The sequence below is a fragment of the Dasypus novemcinctus genome, chromosome 3 (genome assembly GCF_030445035.2).
Source record: "Dasypus novemcinctus isolate mDasNov1 chromosome 3, mDasNov1.1.hap2, whole genome shotgun sequence".
NCBI lineage: Eukaryota > Metazoa > Chordata > Mammalia > Cingulata > Dasypodidae > Dasypus > Dasypus novemcinctus.
The window spans coordinates 185,098,244-185,110,970 of record NC_080675.1 but is presented as its reverse complement, the minus strand read 5'-3'; the positions used below and the strand labels follow the sequence as shown (position 1 = coordinate 185,110,970).

The 12,727-nt window shown below is 55.8% G+C and overlaps 1 protein-coding gene across 1 annotated transcript in view; it reads left to right on the top strand.

Moving 5' to 3' along the window:
* The first annotated feature begins 589 nt into the window (after window positions 1-589).
* ENTREP2 (endosomal transmembrane epsin interactor 2) overlaps window positions 590-12,727 on the top strand; it is a 395,143-nt gene continuing 383,005 nt past the window's right edge. Inside the window, exon 1 of the mRNA XM_058294838.2 lies at window positions 590-992. Within this exon, the coding sequence (XP_058150821.1) occupies window positions 789-992 (204 nt within the window). The 5' untranslated portion in view covers window positions 590-788. The remainder of the gene's footprint in view (window positions 993-12,727) is intronic.

Sequence of the window (12,727 nt, the reverse complement as noted above, 5' to 3'; positions counted from 1 at the left end):
GGGGGCCTGCTCCAGACGGTCCCGGGGGCCGCGGCCGCCCCCAACCGCCTCCCCGCGCCCGGCTCCGGCTCGCTGGACCCCGAGGCCGGCGTCTCCCGGGAGCCGCCCCCGGCAGCGGCGCCGCGGGCCCCAGGGCTCCCTCCGGGTGAGCGCGCGGGAGGCTCTGGGCGAGGGCGGCCGCGAGCGGGCACCGACCTCGGCCTCCCCGGGCGCCCCTCCCGCCCGCCCCACTCCAGGAGGCCGCGGCACTGGCGCCCCCGAGCGCCCCGGGAGCCCTGCGGGCGCGACGCGGGAAGGGGCGTGGGGAGGGGCGCGGAGCGCGGGGTCCGCCCGCACCGCCTCCTGCGGGGCCCCGGGGAGCGCTCTGGACTCGGCCGCCCTGGGTGCTCCCCGCCCCGGCTCTCCGGTCCCTGCTCCCCGCTTTCGCTCTCCGCCCCCCGGTCCCCGGCAGCCCCCCTCTCCAACGCCCGCCGCCCGCTCCCCGGCCCCGCGCGCGGCAGCGGGGCTCGCGCCCGGAGACGGCGGCTCGCGCACGGCGGCGGGGCTCGTGGCCGCGCTCGGGCGGGGGGCGCGCGCGGCGGGCGGGAGGGGGCGCCGGCGGCCGGCGGGCGGCCCTGCGGAGCGGCATGGGCGCGGGCTCCGGCTGCGGGCGTCCGGCTCCCCGCGCGGCCCGGCCCGCTCCCCGCCTGCGCCCGCGGCCCCCGGCCAGGACGACCCCGCGCCCCGCGCCCCGTGCCGGGGGCGCCCGGTGAGGCGAGGGCGGCGAGGCGCCGGGCGGGGTGGGCGCTATGCCCCCGGCCGGGGCCCCCCGCGCGCCGCCCCGCAGCCTGTCCCGCCTGCGCGAGTGCCCGGGCCGCTCCCGCGTCGCGCTGGCGCTCGGGGCCACGCAGATGGCGCTCGGATGCCTCATCGTGGCCGTCAGCTTCGCCGCGCTGGCGCTCACCACCTCGGCCCGGGTGCGCCACTCCTGCCCCTTCTGGGCCGGCTTCTCGGTGAGTGCGCGGGCGCGGGCCGGGGCGCGGGGTTCGAGGCGGGGGCGCGGGCGCGGGCCGGGGCGCGGGGGTCGAGGCGGGGGCGCGGGGCGAAACTCCGGGGGCGGCAGCGCGGGACGCGGGCGCCCGCTCACCCTACGCCCTCTCCGCCCGGCGCACGGTCCCCGGAGTTACTTTGCGGGAAGGACGCGGAGGCAGCCGGAGGGCCCCCCGGGGAGCGGCCGCGGAGCGGGGGCCTGGCCTCGGGACCCCGCGGGGCTCGGTGCGGGGACCTGGCGGGGCTCGGTGCGGGGACGCGCCGCAGGCGGGGAGCGGCGTCTCGGCTCGTGTCGCCTTCGCGGGGCTGGGCCGGCCCGGGGACCCCTCGCCGACTGGGCGTCGCGGACTCGGCGTTTCCCGCCCGCGCCCGGGGGGCGTGTGTCCAGGGCTCTGGGCCGGAGGTTGACCCCTCACTTAGAGAACCGGGAGAGACCCTCCTGGGGAGCCGTGCCAGGGGAAGCGGCTGTCCCCACGAGTTCGGTTTGGCCTCTGGCATTTTTGTTGAAACTTGCGGGGCGCGTGGAGCGGGGGAAGGCGCGCGCGGGCACCTGGCACCACGTCTGCTCCCTGGAGCTGCGGGGCGCCCCGGGCTCCCCTGGAAACTCAGGAGGTGGGACTTCGCCTACCAACGTCATGCCCAGTTCTGGTTTTTGGGGTGACGGCCTTTGTTCCCTAAGTCCACGGCAAGGCTTTTAAAAGGGGATCTGAGCATAGAGGACGCTGGAGCACCCGCCGCGGGGCAGGGGCGGCCACGCCTCCCGCCGAGGTCGCCCGCCCAGGCTCACCTGGAGACCCAGGCTCACCTGGAGAGCTGCGGGGACGAGCCGGGCGCAGCGCAGTGCGCGGGAGGAGGGCGGCCCAGGGAGCGCGGCCCGGGGCCCGCTGAGCACAGGCTGCCCTTTGCACGTGGCCGCGCGGCGGTGACCGCTGCTCCCGACCGGCCGCCGCCCCGTTCAGCCTCAGCCTCGGTGCCGGGGGAGGTGGCCGGAGGGCTGCATTTGGCCAGTAAACCGAAGGCACACATTTCTTGCACAGTAGAAAGCTATTTGTGTGAAAAAGACACACTCCTTGCCTTGTAGTCTAAAGAGTTAAAAATCCGTGAGATAATCATTCGGTTTGGATTTCCAGCCCTTTTCCTTGCAAAAACTGTTAGTTTTGGTTAGTTTTAACCTTCCAGATTCAGAGGCATTCCACAGATGTTCTGTTAAGCACCTGCTACCTGCAGGCATTCTTCTAGGCTCTGAGGAAAAACCAAGAACAGAACAAATCTTGCTTAAAATGTTTTCATATATTTTAATTTATTGAAGTATATCACTCATACATAAACAGCAAGTGTATAATAATAGTTGTGAACTTACAAAACAAACATGTATAACATCATACAGGACTCTCATAACTCACCCCACCAATACCTTGCATTGTTGTTAAACCTTTTTAACTAATGTTTAAAGAGTATTGTTAAAATATTACTAACCAGAGTATTTTCCCCCAACCCACCCTATTAGTGTCTTTATATCATGTATATATGAACATACATAAACAATAAGTGTATAGTAAAAGTTGAGAACTTACAAAGCAAACACGCATAACATCATACAGGGGTCCCATACATCAACTGCCCAACACCTTGCATTGTCAAGAGACGCTTGGTACAAATTATGAAAGAATATTGTCAAAATGTTACTAATCATAGTCCTTATCTTATATTTGGTGTATTTCCCCCCCTCCAGCCCACCCTATTATTAATTTCAAGTGCATTTTTTTTGACAGAAGTTGTAAACTTAGAAAACAATCATGTACATGTACAGAATTCCCAAACAACACCCCTCCATCAACACACCACTCTGTGGTGGAACATTTGTTACAGATAAGATAATATCATCTGATTGTTACCCTGTCCATAGTGGACATTTGACACACATTTTCCTTACTGCCCCATTATCAGTACAGTACATCTTTGGCATAGATGCAAGAATATTATATTATGCACAGTCCATAGGTCACTCCAGTTGTATTTTTCCCCATGCTTTTCCATCTTCCCAACACCCTGCAGTAGTGATGTACATTTGCTTTAGCTCACAAAGGACACTCTTGCATCTGTACCATCAGCCACAATTCTCATCCACCTCGTGGCTTACTGTGCTGTTCAGTTCCTAGAGTATTCTCTAGCATTCTGTCAACTGGCATTTACATCCCTAGACTACCCTTTTCAGCCACATCCCCATTTATAAATGAGCTGTTAATCATTATTTGTTACCATCCACTCTATACATTTCCATCCTTTTACAGTAAAGCTAATTAAAACGTCTACATACATTAAACATCAGTAGTCCATCTCATCCTCCTCTTATCTGCTTTAAGAATCCACACCAGGTTTTGAAGATACTTTCTTATAATTTCTTCTAGGAGCTTTATGGATCTTCCTTTTATTTTTAATTTTTTTATCCATTTTGGGTTAATTTTTGGATAAGGTGTGAGATAAGGATCCTCTTTCCTTCTTTTGGCTATGGATATCCAATTCTTTCAGCACCATTTGCTGAATGGACTGTTCTGCCCGAGCTGTGTGGGTTTGACAGACTAATCAAAAATCACTTGACCATACCTGTGAGGGTCTGTTTCTGAGTCATAAATTTGGTTCCATTGGTCTATGTGTCTGTCTTTATGCCAGTAGCATGCTGTTTTTACCACTATAGCGAGGTAATATTTAAAGTCTGGAGATAAGGGTTCGCTTTTCCTTTTTAAGATGTTTCTGGCTATTCACTACCCCTTACCCTTACAAATAAATTTGATAATCGTGTTTTCAATAAAAAAAATGCTGGAGGAATTTTTATCAGGATTGCATTGAATCTATATCAATTTCAGGAGAAGTCACATCTTAATTATACTTAGTCTTCCAATCCATGAGCATGGAATGTTCTTTCAATTATTTAGGCCTTTTTTGATTTCTTTTAACATTGAGTTGCAGTTTTCTGAATAGAAGTGCTTTACATTGTTGGTTAAGTTTATTCTGGACTATTTGAGTTTTATATGTCATACTTTATTTTCACCATTCTTTTGACATTTTTAGTTACTTTTATTAATATAATTTTCATTTCTAGACTCTCTTCCAGGCCTCTCTCTCCTGTCTTTTTTTCAGGCTCTAGCACACCCTTTAGTATTTCCTGAAAATCTGGTCTCTTGCTTAGAAATTCTCTCAGTTTCTGTTTATCTGTGACTATTCTAATCTTGTCTCATTTTTGAAAGACAGTCTTGCTGGATTCTTGGCTGGAAGTTTATCTCTCGTGGTATCTTAAATATATCAGACCACTGTCTTCTTGCCTCCATGGCTTCTGGTGATAAATCAGCACTTAATCTTATTGGGTATCCCTTATATGTTATGCATTGCTTTTCTCTTGCTGCTCTCAGAATTCTCTCTTTGTCTTTGGCCTTTGACATTCTGATGAGAATGTGTCTTGGAGTTGGTCTATTTGGATTTTTTTGGATGGGAGTACATTGTGCTTCTTGGACAGGGATATCTATGTCCTTCAGTAGGGTTGGGAAATTTTCTACCATTATTTCTTCAAATATTCCTTCTGCCCCTTTTCCTTTCTCTTCTTCTGGGACACCCATGATACTTATGTTTGTACACCTTTTGCTGTGATTTAGTTCCCTGAGACCTTGTTCAATTGTTTCCATTCTTTTCTTCATCTGTTTTTTTCGCGTGTTCACTTTCAGAGGCCATTTCTTCAAGCTCAACAATCCTTTTTCTGCTTCCTCAAATCTGCTATTATATGATTCCAGTGTTTTTTAAAATTTCATTGATTGTACCTTTCATTCCCATGAAATCTGCTATTTTTGTACGTATGCTATCAAATTCTTCTTTGTGCTCATCCAGTGTCTTCTTAATAGCCTTAATCTCTTTAACCATGTCATTGAATTTATTAAGGAGATTTGTTTGAACATCTATTAGTTGTCTCAACTCCTTTATGTCATCTGGAGGCTTATCTTGTTCCTTTAACTGGGCCATAGCTTCCCGTTTCTTGATGTAGATTGTAATTTTTTTGTTGGTGTCTTGGCATCTATCTTACTAGAGTGTTTATTCTGAGCACAGTTTTTCTCTTTAGTTTAGGGCTTCCTGCCCTTTCTCCCTTGCTGGTTGTGCAGTAGGAGCCAAGGATGTAGTTGGTGCTGTAAGCTGTGGAGGCTTAAGCTGCCCTCATGGCCGCAGGGACGGATGAAGCTTCTCCCAACTTTCTCCTTTGTGAGGGGTAGGGACAAAGTCACAGCTGTGTGGAATAATCCAAGTCGTGCAAGCCTAGACTGTAGTTGCCCAGAGAGACTGATGAAGCTTCACGTCCCTTTCTCCCCTGCCTGGGGCAGGGATGGAGCTGCAGGGGTGGGCAGTAATTTATGCAGTGCTCCCCTCCATGTACCCCTCCACGTGGCCCCTCCACGCTCCCCACCATGTCTCTCCACGTCCCCCTCCACGCTGCCTGCTAAATTCACTCCTCAGTAGCTAAAGTTGGTGCCCAACCGTCTCTTCCTCCCCCGGTTTTGGGGAAGTGGAGCTTTCCTTTTTTTTTTTAAAGATTTATTTATTTCTCTCCCCCTCTCCCCGCCCCAGTTGTCTGTTCTCTGTGTCTATTTGCTGCATCATCTTCTTTGTCCGCTTCTGTTGTCAGCAGCACGGGAATCTGTGTTTCTTTTTGTTGCGTCATCCTGTTGTGTCAGCTCTTTGTGTGTACGGCGCCGTTCCTGGGCTGGCTGCACTTTCTTTCGTCCTGGGCGGCTCTCCTTACGGGGCGCACTCCTTGCACGGGGGGCTCCCCTATGTGGGGGATACCCCTGCGTGGCACGGCACTCCTTGTGCGCATCAGCACTGCGCATGGGTCAGCTCCACACGGGTCAAGGAGGCCCGGGGTTTGAATTGCAGACCTCCCATGTGGTAGACGGACGCCCTAACCACTGGGCCAAGTCCGCCTCCTGGAGCTTTCAATTCAGCTGTGGAACAGCTCCCGAGGCGGCTTGTGCCTCCAGTGGAGGATGGCATTGGCCTCCGCAGCGTGGAGCACTCCACTTAGTAGTCTTCTCTGCCGATGGGCATCTCCTCCTTCCATTCCTTCAAGGATTTGGCAGGATGCTCTTGTGGCCTCCTGGAGCCCCCAAACAGGTGCTTCAGCTAGCTCCAGAGAGCTCTGGGTGTTTGCTAACTGCCCTGGAGCAGGAGCTGACTCTCGGAGCGCCTTGCTCAGCTGCCATCCTGCTGGTTGTCTGCCTTGCTTACATTTTAGTGATTTTAAGGTAATTTCTGCCCTGGGTCCAGGTCCCCCCTCCTCCATTAAATATTTTCTCATGGGCTTGTTTCCTCCCATCACACTTAATCTACCAGACACTGTGAAATACTTTCAACACAGTACAAACCTCTCATGAACCGCCGCTGCCCTTTGCAGAAATGGCAACTCTTCTGGCTCTGCTGGAACAGGCTGGCACACTGGCGTGTGTGTGGATGGACATGTACCTGCGGACTGGCGAAAGCGTCTTGCGATGTGTCCTCCGTCTGAGAATGGCCCTCGTGGGTGGCTTCACACTGAACCCAGGCTGGCTGCACTCTGCCTCCACTGCATCCTCTGAAGCAAGATCCGTGCGTCCTCAGCACCTCTGGTTTGTGTGTGGTGAAGACTCATGAAGAGGGCTGCCTTTGATTTGAGAGGAACCGAAGCGAGCCCCGTAGCCTGCCAGAGCTTTCCGTGGAGTGACGGGCCATCGCATCGGTGGTCCCTGGACCGGCACGTCACCTCCCTGAGCTGCTGGGACGAGTGCCACCACCTGGTTTTGGCGACACAGCAGGGCCTCTGGCTCATGGTTCCGGAGGCCAGAAGCCTTGACCGTGGCCTCAGCCCCTAGCTCCTCGGCGCTTGCCACACGGTGTGACCCTCTCTGGCGCCAGCTCCTCCGGGGTCTCCCTCTGCCTGTGCAGGGCTCTGGGTATCTGCCTCCAGGCTGCGTCCTTTGTTTGGGCCCCCCTGAACTGAAGGAGCCTCTTCAGGCATCCTGCTCACAGTGGCACTGAGGGCAGGCGAGCCTGAACGGGGCACGGGACCCTCAGGCTGGCGCGAGCCGCCGACGTGTGGTGTTTGGTAGGGTGCAGCGATTTTGCTTTAAGAAGCCTCGGCAGCTGATGAGTAAACTGAGGTGAAGTGGGGCCGGTGAGCTCAGCTGCACTGATCCTGACCACTGGGCTTGCCTGCCTCTGGGAAGAGGCGATGGGGAGGAAATCAAGCAGGGTGATGAGGGCGCTGGCCTCGGCGAGGGGCCACGCCCTTGGGTGGAGAAGCACAAAATGTGCGCAGAGGTGAAGAGCGAGAGGGGCTGGGGAGGAGTGGAGGGCAGTGAGGGGGGGACGGGGCGGCCCTTGGCGCAGGGGATGGCGCAGGGCCACCCTGTTTCCGCTGCTTGAAGCCCACCGTCGAGTGCCTTCCCTGCCCTGGGGACGGGCACTGCCCCCCGGGAGGACGAGGCCGTGACTGCCGAGAAGACGGGTCCTGCAGCTCAGGGCTTGGTCCGGCGGGGCTCGGCGAGCAGGGCCGTGGTTGCCCTGGACCCAGCGTCGTGGGCGCCGCTCACCAGTCCCACGGGCCGCCGCCGGGGCTGACAGGGTGTGCGCCTCTGAGGAAGCTGCGTGGAGCGGCCTGTTAGGATCCCAGAGCAGCAGGTGCTTGTCGCAAAGACTGGAAACGGCGAAGAGTACGGAAAATGAAGTGACGGCCACTGCCTCCTCCCGTCCCAGGTCTGCACCCCCAGGTAGCGGGGGCTGCCAGTGCTGCTTTCCTCTTCAGCTACAAAAACACACTAGAATTCATATGCATTGGAATATGTCTCTTTTTGAGATTACTCACACACGTTTCTCTGACTTCTTTTTCCATGTAACGTGTGACGAATATTCCCAGGCATGACCTGTCACTTTCGTGGGCGTGTCATCGCGCACGGCGTGTCATCGCGCACGGCGTGCAGGACTCTCATGGATTCAGCTGCTCCTCCCGCGAATGGGCTGGTGGTGTCAGGCGGACGCCGCCGCGAGCTCCGACGACGGGCTGGCTTTCTGGAGGAACGCCCCAGAGCGGAATGGCTCACGCAGGGTATTCAGATGGTGGAGTTTGCTCGGTATTGCCAGACTGACTTCCACAGCAGGTGTTACTCATTCCCCCCGTGGGAGCCTGTCGGAGGTGCCTGTTCCCACCTCCTTGTCAGTGTGGGATGCTAGCAGCCTTCAACGTTTTATCAATCTGATTTTAGGAGAAAGGAACCTCATTGTTTTCATTTGGTCAGAACTTCCAGTGCTTCTGGGGAGTTGGGGACATCTGCATTTTACTCTTCTGTGAATTTCTTCTTTATGTTGTTTGCCTGTTTTCTTTTGAGTTGGTTGTTATTTTCTCACCAGTTTTAAGGACTCTCTGTATACTAGGAATATTGGACCCTTGTCGTCCTCAGTGTGGCAAATGTTTTCTTGCAGTTTTCCATTTCTCTTTTATTCCCATTGGCTTTATTTTTGGTGGTTTTTTTTCCATAAAGAAAAAAATGATAGCTTTGTGTAGTCAAATCTGTTGTTTTTTCTTTCACAGCTTTTGGGTTCTTTTCTCTTTGCTAAGAGGGCGACCATTACCAAGGTCACACAAATATGTCCCCAAGTTTCATTCTAGTGTTTTCGTTTTATTTTTACATTTAAGTTCTAATTCATCCAGAATTTATTTTGCAGATGGCATAAGGAAGGGTCTAATTTTATTTGTGCTCAGACAAATCATCATGTCAGGGCCGTTACTTAAATAAACCGTCCTTCTCCATCTGAGCTGCGGCGTTGGCTCTGGCGATGGAGAGTCCTCTGGCCACGCGGCTCCTGTCTGGGTCTCCTCAGCCTCGCGCTCCCGTCTGTTGTAGAGTCAGCTCGTGTTCTGGCTGTAGGAACCTCATGGCGATGGTGCCGTCTGGGACGGCCCGTGGCTCTGGTTTTTGTTTTCCGAGGTGCCTGGTTTGGGTTTAGGAGCTCGGAGCAGCTGTGTCTGGCTTCTGGGAAGATGCTCCGGATCTGGACTGGATTCGTGCCACCCTGAGGTGTTAGTTTTGGACGGTCTGGCGGGTTCAGCGTGTCACCCCTGCCGGCTCAGGAACCTGCCGTAGCAGTCACGCGTTTGCTCCGCGTTCTGCGCCTTTTAGGAAGTGTCGGGACGTGTTCATGGCCTCACAGTGGCTTTCCTGCCCCCTCAGACTCCTCCTGGAAAGTCTCCCAGTTAGTCAGGCCGCCACGGCAGAACCCCCAGAAGACGATGCCAGCACAAGTGACGGGCCGGAGTCCAGGACACGTGCCGCCGGTGGGGGAGCGGGGACTCGGAGGGACTTCTGACAGGGAGAGGAGCCCGGAAACCCCAGGAGTGCCCGCTCCTGAGGGGAGCCTGCCCGGAGCGTGCCCCAGCAGCGGGCCCTGCCGGCCGGGCCTTCCAGGTTCCAGCTGAAGGGGAGGACGAGCCGCGGAGAGACGCAGCGGCAGGCCAAGCCCTGAAGAGGGTTGGAAGTGCCCACAGGCCTCCCCTGCAGAAAGACGAGTCCCCCCTCAGCGGAACCCCCCTCAGCGGAGCCCCCCTTAGCGGAGCCCCCTCAGTGGAGCCCCCCTCAGCGGAGCCCTCCCTTCAGCAGAGACCCCTCAGCGGAGCCCCCCCCCCAGCGGAGCCCTCCCTTCAGCAGAGACCCCTCAGCGGAGCCCCCCTCAGCGGAGCCCTCCCTTCAGCAGAGACCCCTCAGTGGAGCCCCCCTCAGCGGAGCCCCCCCTCAGCGGAACCCCCCCTGAGCAAGCCCCCCCTCAGCGGAGCCCCCCTTAGCGGAGCCCCCTCAGCGGAGCCCTCCCTTCAGCAGAGACCCCTCAGTGGAGCCCCCCTCAGCGGAGCCCCCCCTCAGCGGAACCCCCCCTGAGCAAGCCCCCCCTCAGCGGAGCCCTCCCTTCAGCAGAGACCCCTCAGTGGAGCCCCCCCTCAGCGGAGCCCCCCCTCAGCGGAACCCCCCCTGAGCAAGTCCCCCCTCAGAGGAGCCCTCCCTTCAGCAGAGACCCCTCAGAGGAGCCCTCCCTTCAGCAGAGACCCCTCAGTGGAGTCCCCCTCAGTGGAGCCCCCCTCAGCAAGCCCCCCTGAGCGGAACCCCCCCCCCGAGCGAGCCCCCCCTCAGCGGAGCCCCCCTCAGCGGAGCCCCCCCTCAGTGGAGCCCCCCCCAGCGGAGCCCCCCTCAGTGGAGCCTCCGGGGAGCAGCCGCCGCCGCAGGCCGGCCAGGGCAGGGCGCTGTCCTGTGGGGTGGCGAGGGCGGCCGGAGGCCCGGGATGTGCTGCCCCGGGGCACGAGGCCGCAGGGACCCGTCCTCCTTGGTGCCGGTTTCCCGCCCTGACTGGGAAGCGGGCGCTGCGAGCCGCTGGTGAGCCGCCGCCACGCTCCTCCCCGAGACCAGGAACACGCGCCTCGTCTAAACACGGGCCCCAGAGACGAGCAGAGCGCGGCCTCACGCAAAACCGAGTCGAAGAACGAGCGGTGGACTCGGGAGCCGCTCTGCAGAAGTGGGGGCACCTGAGGAAAGTATAAACGCACACTTCAGCGTGAGCTAAAAGAAAACGTTTGGAGAGAAAGTAAATCAGAAATAAAGGCTCCACGGGGATAAGGCTGCATCACGGGAAATGATGAGATGGGGACAGAGAGCTGCTGGGAGGGAAATGAGGTTCAGAAATGAGACTGAGTTAGAAGGAGCGGGAGAAAATGGAAACCACAGAAAGCCCAGAAATAACCGAGGACGAAAAGGAGGACGCTGGAAAAAATGGATAAAGTGAATTAGAAAGTAATAGATACGGACGATGGCAGAGGAGAGTCAATCCATGAATAATTAGTGTTCAGGGAAGGAAGGACATAGCAACGGAATAAACTAAAGTTCAGGACTCTAACGCAAGGAAAATCTCCTGAAGTAAAAGAAGACTTGAAAAGATACAAGTGTAACTGGGAAAATCAATGTAGAATAGTCAATACTGAGATATACCCCAGTTAAATATGGATTAAACAATAAGGAAAAACTCCTTTAGCCTTCCAGATAACAAGTATTATGTATGAATATTGTGCTTTGGAATTCTCACAGCCACATTTTATGCTGGAAGGCAGGCATTTACCAAAGCAGTCAAGTACTTACAAGTAACTATCTTGAAGTAATTTCAGACTTTCCGACCGGTCCTCTTGTGCGCCGCTCGGCTTCTCTTTTGGGAACTCTCACCGTGTGTGCGCCTCGGGTTGTGCTCAGGCACACTGTCTCTCAGCGGAAAAACATCCGTTATCCTTAGTCTTTTTCTCAGCGTTTTGGGAGCAAGCTGCAGACGTGGGGTCCCGTCACCCTGAAAGTTCCGTGCGTATCTCCCCAAACAAGGCCCCCCGTGCGGTCAGCAGAGGCCCGGGTGGAACGCGCCCTGAGGCGCCTTTGGGCCCCGTTCCTGCCCGTGCTCTCCCCGGGGTGCCGCCCGCCCCGTGGCCCCTGCGCTCCGTGGCGGCCGCGCTTTCTCCTCTGGGGGCCCTGGGCCTCGTGGGGCGCCGAGCGCAGCGCCACGCCCCTCAGCAGGTGGCAGCGGGCGGCCACGGCACCTCCTCCGCGGGGTCTGCTGCTTTACTCACCTCAGCTCACCTTTCCCCTGGTTAGCGTTTTGTGGGGCGTTTTCAGCGATGATGCCGACGCCCCCTGCCCCGCCGGACCCCCTGCCCGCCCTCGCCGCCACGGGGCAGCCGCCCGATGGTGCGCCCCTCCAGCACCCTCCACCCTCCCCAGTTACTGCTCTGTGAGAAGAGCTCTCTCTCCCCTCCTTGGTTAGTCATGTTTAAGTTTGTATCAACATAGACTCACAGTTGTCTATTTTATCCAGTGGGTTGACGTATGTTACTGTCATTTCTATTTTTTTATAGGAGAAGTCGTGGGTTTACAAACAGCCGTGTATAAAATTCAAGATTCCTGTTTACCACACTATTATTAATGCCTTGGTGTGACTCATTTGCTGTAACTGACGAAAGAGCGTTTTTCTCATTGTGCTATGAGCTGTAGTCCATAGTTTGCCTTGGTTCACTGTGTGATGCAGTTCCATGGATTTGTTTTTTTAATTTTTTATTCCTTTACCATATATATACAACCTAAGGTTTCCCCTTTTGACCATATTCAGATGTATTTTTCAGTGCTGATAGTTCACAGTGTGGTGCTGCTGTCACCGTCATCCACATAGAGAGGTCCTTTTTGGGTCGGTGGAAATGTTTTGGTCATGTCATTATCTATTTTCATACTTAATCTGTCCCCCACCCCCGTTATACCCTGCATTTCTGACTTTCAGACACAAGATGTTCCAGGCTTATTTTATATTATTTTTAATTTATTTCTCTCCCCTCCCCCTCCCCAGTTGTCTGCTTTCTTTGTCCATTTGCTGTGTGTTCTTCTGTGTCTGCTTGCATTCTTGTCAGCAGCACTGGGAATCTGTGTTTCTTTCTGTTGCATCATCTTGCTGTGTCAGCTCTTCGTGTGGGTGGCGCCATTCCTGGGCAGGCTGCACTTTCTTTCACGCTGGGCGGCTCTCCTTACGGGGCGCACTCCTTGCGCATGGGGCTCCCCTACATGGGGACACCCCTGGGTGGCAGGGCACTCCTTGTGTGCATCAGCACTGCGCATGGGCCCAT